This window comes from Thermothelomyces thermophilus, chromosome 2, assembly GCF_000226095.1.
Source record: "Thermothelomyces thermophilus ATCC 42464 chromosome 2, complete sequence".
In the NCBI taxonomy this organism is placed as follows: domain Eukaryota; kingdom Fungi; phylum Ascomycota; class Sordariomycetes; order Sordariales; family Chaetomiaceae; genus Thermothelomyces; species Thermothelomyces thermophilus.
The window spans coordinates 3,869,819-3,881,128 of record NC_016473.1 but is presented as its reverse complement, the minus strand read 5'-3'; the positions used below and the strand labels follow the sequence as shown (position 1 = coordinate 3,881,128).

Genomic DNA, 11,310 nt, shown 5'->3' with positions numbered 1-11,310 from the left:
GAGTACGGATAGCGGCGGGTGGGAAGGTGTGGTGGTGGGGCCAATTCCTCAGTTGTTTACACAGTACTTGTTACCTAGCTTACCTTCTGGGTCTGCGGCCAATGTTTCTTATCGTCATTGAGAGAGGCCTGGAGCTGGACCTTCCTGCGGCGCTGTCTCTCGACGAAGGATGCAAGGCTTTCCGACATTGCCCATGCGGCGCGGGTCTCGAATCTAGTCCGCCAACTCTGCAAATGGTCTCCAAAGCATAACTACAGTACAACGACGTGGTTAACCTTCTCCGTCTCGTGGGCACCTTTCGGAGTCGCCCGTGGTCGCACAACCTAGAGCGCCTGCTTTCAGCGGAACTTGCTGCAGTAACCCGTCGTCATACATGCACAGTCCTCTGTAGAACCGGCGCATTCCAAGCTTTTGGCCAGACTGTCGCGGGAGCCCTTTCCGCCTTTTTCTGCCCACGGCGCAACGCCACCACCGACTCGGCTCAATTGCAAGACCACGGTGTCTGTGGTTAAAATTGAGAAAGAGCTCTTTTGCTCTCGTGGGCGTGGTCGTGGACAGATCGGATCTAAAAGCGAAGATCGTTCGGCAATTACACATGCGCTTCACCTAGGTGAGTTAGCCCCGTTACCCTGGTTATTGTTTGTTGACTGTCCCCCGAAACGGCGGCCCCGACTCCAAGGACATGCAGCACCCGATTGGCAGTTGCACCAGGTTCGGAGACCGCTATGGGTGGATGCTCCGTCAATCAATAAGAAAGTTTCAGTTTTCAACGGCCTGTCACTCTCTACAGGAAAAAAAAAAGAAAGAAGAAAAACAAGACCAGCTAACAAACTACATGGGAGTAGGAGTGCTTGGTGGGGGGGCAATGAAGGTAACTGACCGAGTCACTCCTGCTGTCGACCTCCAGAACCATGTCACCAACGACCCACGACGAAACACGGCCAGCCAACCCACAAACACCACGGCGCACCGCGACGGCCAAACATGCCAATGCGACGACACCGACAAATAAACGGGCGTCGGCCCCGGCCGCTGCAACCCCTAAGAGCGCGCCAGCGGCTCCCGGCAATGGCTCGTCCCACAAGAAGAAGCCCGAGCCGAGCCTACTAAACGACTTCCTCCTCGGCCGTCAGTCGCCAGCGCGGGTGGCTGCCCAGCGCGAGGCCATCAAGCAGCGGCGCAAAAGCATGGCGGCAGATGCCGCTAACGTCCGGGAGGAGCTGCGTCGGGAAATGCGTGCGGCGGCCGTGCGCAGGATTCAGCAGCCCGGGGGCGTGAGGGAGCGGGTCAAAGCATGGCAGAAGGCGAGCGCGGCAGCCATGATGCAGGAAGGTGGCGGCGTCCCGCACGCCGAGGACGTGGCCAGCGAACCAACCGAGGTCGCCGCCCACCTCCCCCCCGAGAGCGTGACAGAGGAGGACCGGCTGCGTATCAGGATGCGGCAGAAGCCAAAGAAGAAGAAGGCCAAACCAGATCAATCCGAGGACAAGGAGAACCGGGATGGCGGAGACGGCGACGAGACGGAGAAAGAGAAACCACCCGCGGGTGGGGGTACTTCCAGCAAACCGCCCGCAGTCAGATCGGCGCCGAAGAAGAGGATCGTGAGTGACGACAACTGGATGAAGGGAAAGAAAGGGCGGAGCCCGCCTCGAAACGGACCGACGGGAACGAAACCCCAGGCGGTTCCTGCGCCCGGCTTACCCAAGGACTTCTTGCAGCGAACAGCACAGAACCCGAGTGTGCAGAGCAAGATCAGAGATTGGGTGCAAAGGGTTGAGGTCCCTGAACCCCCGCCAGCCAAGGTGAAACATTATCGCCATAGAAAATCTGGTGCGACAGTAACAGTCGAAGAAGATGCCCCAAGCGTAGTCGCTTCAGATCCGGGAACTAGGGCATCCCCGAAACCGCCACCCGCCGACGACGGTATTCGGGTAAAGCCGATAAAACCGAGGAAGCCAAAGCCCGATACGGACGACGGCATCCGGGTGACTCCGGTACGCAAGACGGAAAAGGAGCCGCTCGATGATGGCATCCGGGTGCAACCCGTTGAGACCAAGATACCAGACGACGGCATCCGAGTCCGGCCTATCGACAGTCCCCTTCCAGATGATGGTACCAAGGACCGGTCAAACGTGCAGGCGCCCGTCGACGAGCCACCTGTCCGTTCTTCGTCACCCAGGCCGCCCTCGGAGAGAAGCGTTAGGAGCGCCAGTCCAAGCCGAGCTCGATCTCCAGATTCCCACGACGTGATTGAGGTTGAAAAGGGAGCTCAGACGGCGCCTGAAACTCCTACCAAAAGGAAGGTTTCGAAGCGGCACTCCAAGCGCAAAAGTCACGGTCACAGTCCCAACCCCGTCGTCCGAACCGTCGAACCTCCGGAAAGTCGATCTCTGGAGTCTGATACTACCGAGCACCAAATACCTCCGCACGTAGGTTCTGATGACGAGTCTGAGATCGCTCCACCAACTGTCCTGGGAAACAAGTCACTTGCGGAGATTCCGTTTGGATATTCTGCATTCAGTGTGCTAGACCTACCACTGGGAGCCGATGCGCGGAACAGCAGCACCAAGAGGCCGAAGGCACAACGGAACCCGAGCTTTAAGGCGGTGCCCAAGGTGTTCAAGAAGGTCGTAACAGGCGCCAAGGACATCATTCAAGAGATGGCTGAGCCTCCGAAGCCTGTCGTGACCAACAAGCCGCAGAGCATCGAGTCGTGGTTGAACGACACCGTTGACCCGTTTGTCGAAGCAGCCGCCACTTCACCAACTTCTCAGGAACCGGCAAGCAAAGCGCCGGCGGAGGCACGGGAACCATTATCTCGATCATCGAAGCCAGCGCCATCGCCAGCGCCAGCGCCAGCTACAGACCCAAAGCCGGATAGTCCAGAATCTCCGCCATCAAAACGGCCTTCTGAGAACCGTCCAAGAGAGACAAGAGAGACAAGGGAGACGAGGGAGACGCGGGAAACGAGGGAAACGAGGGAAACGAGGGGGACGAGGGAGACAGCCGACACCGCCGCAGCTGGAAGCTCTAGTTCGCAGTCAAGCTCCGATGCGCAGCAAGAAGAGAGCGATTCAACGCCGAAAAAAGCCAAGACACCCCCTACTCCCTCGACCGGGCTGAAACGGAGGCGAGCAACTAGGAAAGCGGCGTCTCCAGCAGAGACAGGTGCCAAGAAGCCATTCCGAGAGCTGCTTAGGGAAGCTTTCCGGGGCGAGTCTGGCGGCCATAAACTGCCGCCCACGATATACCCAAGCTACGAAGCTGACAACGACCCCGAGAGCGACTATTACGATGCTAGAAAGGATGAGTCGACCAACTTCCGCAAGAGCCCCCCATCCGAATACTCCTCAACGTACTACTCATCGTCATCAGCATATGATTCGACCATTTCGTCAGACCTCTCCAGCCAGGGACCCCAGCGGAGGAGACCGCCGACAAATGGCGCCCACGAGCTGTCGACAATCGTGTCAGCAGAATCCAGCACCGTCAGCTCGGAGGCGCACTCCGATGTCTCCAAAACGACCATCACACAGACTACGGCCTTTACGAAATCGACGGATATCTCGAGACAGAAGAGCCAGAAGCCGGGACTTAAAAGACGTCTTACGAAGCATTCGGATCTCGTGTCCGTGCTTTCGCTGCCAGATAACGGTCAATCGGTGCCCCCCAGTCGGTCGAAGAGCGTTAATTCGTCGCGCAGCCTCCACCGGAGGCCGAGCAGAGCGAACAAGAGCAGGGCCGATGAGCTGCTGGATGAATTTGCTGACGACGAGCACCTTTATGGAAGGGAACTGAAGGCTCTAGTTGACGGTGTCATTCCCGTGCTGTTGAGGGATATCATGAACGGCGATGCCCGCGACACCATGCCGGATGCTACGGCCAAGTCGGTGGTCAGCATGGGCATGGCGCTGGAGAAGTTGAGGGACTTCCACCGACGAGTTCCCCTCGCCGAGATATCCGAGCTGCTCGCATTTATGGAGCAGGTGTCGCCGGCTTATGACCATTATTTGGACGTTTGGAGGCTCGGTTTCCAGGGTTTGATCATCAATCTCGCGCCCAAACACGGCAAGTTCGATGATGACGACTCGCTCCTGAACGCGCTTCCTCGGAATGAGGACGGCGACGTCATTGGAGAGGACGGAGAGCGCGTGGATGTCGCATTTTTACTCAAGCGACCCCTGATCCGGGTGAAGAGGATGGTCAAGTTCCTCAGGGTAGGTTGATCTCTTGCGCTTCTGTCCTGACTCTTGCTGACATGCGCCATAAAGGCTGCCGTGGCAGTGACCGAGAGCCCTGAAACCGAACGGTTGCTGGCAGTCTTCACGGGCCTTCAGGAGAAGGCTCGCAAGCGACACCGAGAGGAAACCGCTCGGATGATGGATGAAGATGCAAACAACACCGACACGTCTCGCTGTCGAGACCTTCGGAACCTACTTCCGCTCGAAGGGGTAATGATCAATCCGGCGCGGCAAGTTGCCGCATTGGACGTGTTCTCACTTGATTTGAATCATTCGAGCGGCCAGCGGTTGGGATGCCAAGTCGAACTGATTTTTAGGGATAGACCGTCCGTTCCCAGCGACAAGGGAGACATCTTGATCAGGGAGCTTGGAGACGGCACCCGATCGTGGTTACTATTTCCTCCGGTACCCCGGCAATACATTTCTGGCCGACGGGGTGATGACGACGAGTCTCTAATTGCCATGATCCGGGGGACTCATAACGGAATCGAATGGTTCGAGCTTCTCAAGCTCTCAACAAACAGCGAGGAGCAGATCGACTACTGGCTGCGTGTTCTGGGGAGCCACCCTCTGCCACCTGCGACGCGAACCAGGCCTTCCAGCATGGTGCTAGGATCAGCATCTCCCAAGTCGGCTGCGGGTGATGTCCCAGTCGGCGAGCGAAGACGAAGCACGTCTACCCGGGGCTCGTCCGAAACAGAGAGACCGAAGACGCCGTCCGAGCATCACACACGCCCGTCTGACGATTCTCGGTCACCACCGCCCAGGGCCCTCCCCAGGCAAGACAAGGTTTCGGACCGTTCTGAAGAGGGTAAGAGACGGTCATTCTCGTGGGAACAGCAACCCGATGAGGTGCCCAAGATTGTGAGACCGCCGCCCAACAGTACACCCTTCCGAGAGGACGGGGCGCCCCCACCACCCGTTCACCGCACTCTCGGCCCCAAGAGCCCTGGCATGCTTGCTCCCCCAGTGGACTCGGGCCCTCACGGTCGACTCAAGCGCCGCATGTCATCCCCGCTGAAACACGAGTATCACCCATCCGATATCTCGTCCGACAGCTCAAGCGCCGTGAGCGACGACGAATCCGAGTCATCACAATCGTCCAGCGACGAGCTGGACGAAGACGATGTGCCCGACACCATACCGGGATACAGCACCAAGGAACCTGCGGCAGCCCCTGAGGAGTCTGATGCTTCGGATAATAGTATCACGCCATCCCATTCGGCGTCTCAGGCACAGCCTGGAGACGATGCGGGAGCGGAGAAGCCGGTGCAGAAGTTTGTCGCCACAGTATCGTACTGGTCCAGCAGAAAAGGGATCTGGAAAGACATCAACAACGGTCAGCCAGCATCCATCATTGTTCATCCCGGTTGCATGGAGGTGCATCACATCGCCCAAGAGCACTCAGACCGTCAAGCATACTCCTTGCAGTCTTCGGGCACGTCCGAGGTCGATAACAGGGACAAGGACGCCGGAACCATTGTTCCACTTATTGCTCTGGTTCTGACACCGGTGGTGATGATCCGCCGCAGCACTGCGCTCGATCTCGAGGTCCGCAGCCCGGCGTCGCCAGGGTCGCGGCTGAAGATCCAGGCCAGCATGTTCCGTTTCCGTATGTCAAGCCAAAACCAGGCCAAAGATTTGTACGAGGCTGTTCACTACAGTCGGATGAACAATGCTCGATACATCCAGCTCAGCGAAGAAGCACGCGTACGATCGTTCGGGCAGATGCAGTCGTCATTCGGCGACGGGAGCGCGGATGGCGACAGCTCCAGCCGTCGACGCGGCTGGCTTGGACGTAAGAACAGCTACCGCGCGTCCACCCGAGCCCCCAGCGTCTCCCAAGGCAGCGTATCGACTACGATTTCAGCAGCCAGCTTCCTCCGGCGCCTCATGGGTGGAGGTAACAACGATTCGTATGACATCGACGAGTCCACCCTCGATAGGCAACGCCCCAGCTCGGCACCAATCCCGGGCAGCGGCGGCGGCGGTGGCAGCCTCTACACCTCCAGCTCCGCGTCCGGCTCCGGGTCGGGCTCCATCACGCCACCGCGCAGCGGTTCCGTCTCCCTCTCCAACTCGGGCAGCCACAGCCGCTGGAGCACTGGGTTCGCCAAGCCCTTCTCGCCGGACCAGCCGCTCGAGATCCGCTGCCACCTCAACGTGCAGAACAACCGGTGGCTGGACAAGGGCGACTGCATCCTGCACATCAGCCGCCCGCCGCCGGGGGTGCGCCAGGAGCTGCCCCTGTACCACGGGCTCGAGAAGCGCATCATCGTCACGCACGCGACCAGGAAGAAGGCGGACCGCCCGCTGATCCTGCTGGACGCCGTGCTGGGGTCCAAGTGCTTCACCATGCTGGGGAACAAGGGGATCATGTGCAGCGTGTGGGAGAACCTGAGGGACGAGGAGGGCAACGTGGGCGTGGCGCCGAGGAGCGGCGCGATCGCAGGCAGGGTGACCAAGTGGTGCTTCCAGTGCAAGAGCGGGCAGCAGGCCGCGTGGATCATGCAGCTCTTGACCACCGAGGTGCCGGGGCTGATGATGGGCTAGCTAGATCTTCGGGGCACTCTTGCAAGACCTTGCTTAGGTGTTTTTCTTTCTTTCCTCTCTCTCTCTCTTTTTTTTTCCCCTTTCTTTTTATCATGTCACACGCTACAAGAAGCAGGGCTATACTTCTTATTCTTTTCCTTTGTATTTCAACTGGGGTGAATGGAGAGGCAGCATAGATAGATAGATGCATAACTCCATGATGGTGGTGCTGCGGGGCTGGAAACGGGCACAGCTTGGTTGTGGTAGGAAGGTCGGGGAGTTCTGGCGATTCTTTGGTTTCGGATGTTGATGGGATTCATGTGGAGGGCGCTGGAATATTTTTTTGCCTTTGTTCCCCATAATTCTTGCTTCTCTCCTTTGTTACTTACCATCATCACTATACCCCTTCTCTGGCGATGGAGTTGATGTCATGGGTTGCATTAATTATAGCGGATGGGTAGTTTTTTAGTTTTTTTTTCTGTCAGCTTGACTTTTCGTCGGCTACGGTAGTCGTCGGTTGACATCTGTGAGAGCACTCTTATTATGCGCCGGTGTCGACGTCATGGAATGGTTGCTACACAGTTTTGTGTTTTTCTTCCTGCGCATTACTATGTAGTCCGTACTGCAGAGTCAGACCTTTTAGCGCACTGGTTTCGCCGCGCAGAGCAATAGGTAACGAGAGTCCGGATGCGTAAGCATGTGCGGCCTCAAGTGCCACCTTGGGAATGCACGGACAATACCTTACATAGTAACTATTGACCGATACGCAGTACGGATCCGTACTTTGTTTAGCCCCTAGTCAGTCTAGCCTACCATTCCTATTCTGGAACAAAAGCATCCGGTCCTCTGATGCAACGACGCGTTTCCTTGCGCGACCACACACCTCTCCGACTTCCCTTCCTTGTCAACCTACGACTTTCCCGACATTTCGCGCATCGAACGGCATCCCCGTTTTTCCGACATCGCGCGAATTACAAATCGACCAGAATCCCCGTCTAACTCGGTCGTCCTGCGCTGCAATAGCGCGATCGCCTCCCGAAATGGCCGACTACAACGCCATGAAGGTTCCCGAGCTGAAAAAGCTGCTCGTGGAACGGGGCCTTCCTCATACCGGCAACAAAGCCGATCTCATAGCCCGACTCACAGAGAATGACAAGCAGAAGGCAGCCGAGAGCGCGGCCGGTAAGATTTCCCACTTCCTCAATCGGCGACTTGGCCGCAGCACTCTTCCATGCACCCGCCGCTCTGTCGCGGCGGCTCTCCCCGGATGAATCGAACACCTTGTTTTATTTTTTTTTCTGGTTGATTCGGGCAATTGGAATTCGTGCGACTCGCGCTGTCGCCGCTTTAACATTTCCCATGAAACGAGCCCTGCGCTGACTCTGCTCGCCTCCACCCTCCCCCCCCCTTTTTTTTGGTAGACTCCAAGCAGCCCCCTGCCGAGGACGAGATCGACTACGAGGATGACGACCTGCCGTCCACCAAAAAAGACGCTGCAGCCGAGAAGCCCGCCGCAGCCGTGCCCACGGCAACGGAGACAAAGAGCGACGCCGCTCCGGCACCGGCGCCCACCAAGACATCCGAGACCACCGCCGCTGAAGGGGGCGACGCCACCACCACGACGACGACGGCCAAACCAACCCAGGATGGCGACAAGCCGGCCGCTGCTAGCGCAGGGGGCGCGGCCGCGGCCGCGGCGCCGGCCCAAGGCGAGGGCGCCGGCAAGGACGAGAGCAGCAAGCCGGTCTTCTCGCAGAACCTGCCGCCGACCGACGCCAAGTCGGAGGCCGAGAAGCGCGCGGCGCGGGCCGCCCGCTTCGGCACCGTCGCCGCGGACAACCAGCAGCTGTCGGAAGAGGCCAAGAAGGCCGCGCGCGCCGCCCGCTTCGGCCTGCCCAGCGACGCCGTCTCGGCGCTCGACAGCGCGCTGCCCGACCGCCCGCGCAAACGCGGCGCTGCCGCCAAGGAGGATGACTATGAGCGCGGCGGCAAGCGGGCCAACCGCGGCGGCGGCGGCGGCGGCGGCGGCAGTGGTGGTGGTGGTGGTGGGAGGAATCATCACCGGCGAGGCGGGAGGGGGGTCGGCGGCAGGAGGCAAGGCGGCGGCGGCGGCGGCGGGGGAAAGGGAGGTGGTGCGCAAAAAGGAGGGAATAAGGCGCCCGCTCCTGTCGCTGTGGACCCCGTGGAGAAGGCAAAGATGGAAGCGAGGGCGAAGAGGTTCGCCGCTACTACTGCTACTACTACTACCACTGCTGCTTCATCTTGAGGTCGGTTTGTCGGTCGGTCGGTCGGTCGGTCAGGGTCTGACAGATCATCACAAACTCACGCTGTTTTTTTTTTTTTTTTTCTGTTTTTTTTTTTTTTTTTTTTTTTTTTTTTTTTTTTTTGGTCGCCCCGGTTGGTCATCATCGGACCCTTTCGGAAACGGGAGGACTGGTGGGTCGCGAAGGCCAGCTTTGGGGCCTACCAACGAATCAACTACGCTTCGCCTCCTGCTCTTCTCATCGGACCCCTGGGGGGGAGGATCCAGTTGACCCTTTATGTTTCTTGGGCTATTTGGCCCGATGTTCCTCGCAACTTTGTTGGTGATTGGTGAGAAACATATCTCAAAGGTGAACAGATGGGGGAATATTGAAAACGATTTCTGGTCCGGGATACAGGCAGGGGACAGGGATGGGGATAGGAACCGCGAGCTTCTGTGTAGTTAAACTATTACATACCCGCAGTACTGCAGCCGAGTTTCTCCAGTTCATTGGTGCCAATGGGGCTGAGGCTGATCAGGCGAGATATCGACGGGCCAATCCGACAAAATAGTGTGTTTTAGTTGGCCTCCGCAATCTCTGACTTTTGCTCCTATAGAGAGGGTGGATGATATTGCGGCTCGTTGGAGATCCTGTGGCAGCAACTACCTAGCCAGTGCCGACGAGCAAACATGGGGGGTATTGCTAAGATAACGTTAACCCGGCACCACATAGGAAGACGATGGGCTTAATTCCGTTTTCATTGCCCGAGGGTTCGTATGATCTCAATGGTACTATCTACTCGTCCCGGTCCACGGCAGGGAACAACAACGTGAAGAGAAGGGCGAGTAAGTCAAGGGGCCTGAGCGCCGGGAGACGTGGGAATTAAAATAACAGTTCAATGGCAGGTCCAATTAACAACAAATGCCCCCCTTCCCAACGTATCACATTGTGGAGAATATTCGCGGCGGTTGGATAGTCGAGGATGTAGTGCAGCCAGGATTGACGACGCTAAAGGGGGATGGTGTGGTGGACCGGGGGTGTTCCCGGTTGAGAGATGCGGGCATTGGGGGGGAGGGGAGGAAGGGGGCAATATCAGAAATTCTGACACAGTCCGAGTCGCACGTCCTAACTCAATGAAGGTGCGGGAATGGTCCTGGTAAGATGGGCTGATAGGCCAGATAGGCGGTAGAATAGAACAGATACGGCCGGCCAGTCAGCCCCTCTTCTCCTCATGTAGCCCGGCAGCCTCCTGTCCCGCTCTCGGCTGAAAAGGGGGGCTATGTCTGTTGTCGGCCACGGTCATAGGTCGCGTCATGCCGCACTCCTGCATGCCTTTCCGGTCACTTGATCTCCTGTTTTCCCCTCTTCGGAGGAAGACCTGTCGCCATCGGAGACACGGAAAAGAAAGGGGGAAACAGTTCCGGCATGGAAATGCTGCTGGAAACATTGTCTCTCTCTCAGCGTGTGGTGCTTGAGCTAGTCCGGACACGGGCCGGGACGGTCCTTGCTGACCATGCTAAGATGCTAGCCACAAGACAAAGACAAGGACTGCCCGGTGTTGTCCGCGGGAAGGAGGAACGGGAGCAGGGAATAGGGGGGCAAGGTGTACAATCCCCCCCCTGAAAGTTCGTTAGCTTGGTACTTTTAGTGGGCCAGACAAGGGTTACAAAGCCAATCAATTTACTACTATAGCGGTATAACTATACTTAGAAAGACAAAAATGATACCTAAACATATATACAAAATAGCCGCAAAAAGGAGTTATAGTTAGTACCTGGTATATCCCCTATCATTATACATGACCGCCTATAACCGCCAAGTCATCGAATGGACTAACTTCAGCAAAAGCTATAAATAGGAGAGAAGAGGGCTTATATAGCTATTAGGCTGATCTGGCTGATTACGCGCCACAGCTGATTTTTTTCTGGCATCTCGCATTCATTTGGCTTCGCGCGCGCGTTGTTTTTAAAGCTGTAGATGTTGCTGATTTTGCTGATTTTCTTTACTTTTTGGTGGTTTTGGTAGTTAGATTAGATACGGCTGACGGCATTGATCGCCAGTTTGTTGTACCGATATAGGTTGACTGGCTGAAGTGGGTGGGTTTGATTGGCTCTTTGCGTTCTAGTGGCTTGCAAATCGTGCCTGTATTTGGTATATATATGTGGGGGAAGTCCCGAGCTAACAATCATTCAGGGGTCGTAGTGTAAGCGGCACTAGCAGATCACTCGCCGTCATCCTCGGTATGTGGCTACCCGAGGGCGCTGTGGATCATGTACTGAAGTGTACCAGGCAGG

General features: G+C 57.3%; 2 protein-coding genes across 2 annotated transcripts; both read left to right on the top strand.

The window, feature by feature from the left end:
- Window positions 1-248: 248 nt before the first annotated feature.
- On the top strand, window positions 249-6,857 carry MYCTH_2301998 (uncharacterized protein). Its single transcript, XM_003661945.1, has 3 exons — window positions 249-610; window positions 846-4,217; window positions 4,272-6,857. Exons 2-3 carry the CDS (start codon window positions 912-914, stop codon window positions 6,792-6,794), a joined length of 5,829 nt encoding a protein of 1,942 aa, XP_003661993.1. The 5' UTR covers window positions 249-610; window positions 846-911; the 3' UTR covers window positions 6,795-6,857.
- Window positions 6,858-7,588: 731 nt separating this feature from the next.
- On the top strand, window positions 7,589-9,108 carry MYCTH_2301997 (uncharacterized protein). Its single transcript, XM_003661944.1, has 2 exons — window positions 7,589-7,955; window positions 8,195-9,108. Exons 1-2 carry the CDS (start codon window positions 7,814-7,816, stop codon window positions 9,037-9,039), a joined length of 987 nt encoding a protein of 328 aa, XP_003661992.1. The 5' UTR covers window positions 7,589-7,813; the 3' UTR covers window positions 9,040-9,108.
- The last annotated feature ends 2,202 nt before the right edge of the window (window positions 9,109-11,310 follow it).

Coding starts and splice junctions, on each gene's coding strand:
- MYCTH_2301997 (XM_003661944.1), top strand. CDS start 7,814: ATGGCCGACTACAACGCCATGAAGGTTCCCGAGCTGAAAAAGCTGCTC. Junction 7,956..8,194: donor GGCAGCCGAGAGCGCGGCCG/GTAAGATTTCCC, acceptor TTTTTTTGGTAG/ACTCCAAGCAGCCCCCTGCC.
- MYCTH_2301998 (XM_003661945.1), top strand. CDS start 912: ATGTCACCAACGACCCACGACGAAACACGGCCAGCCAACCCACAAACA. Junction 4,218..4,271: donor GGATGGTCAAGTTCCTCAGG/GTAGGTTGATCT, acceptor TGCGCCATAAAG/GCTGCCGTGGCAGTGACCGA.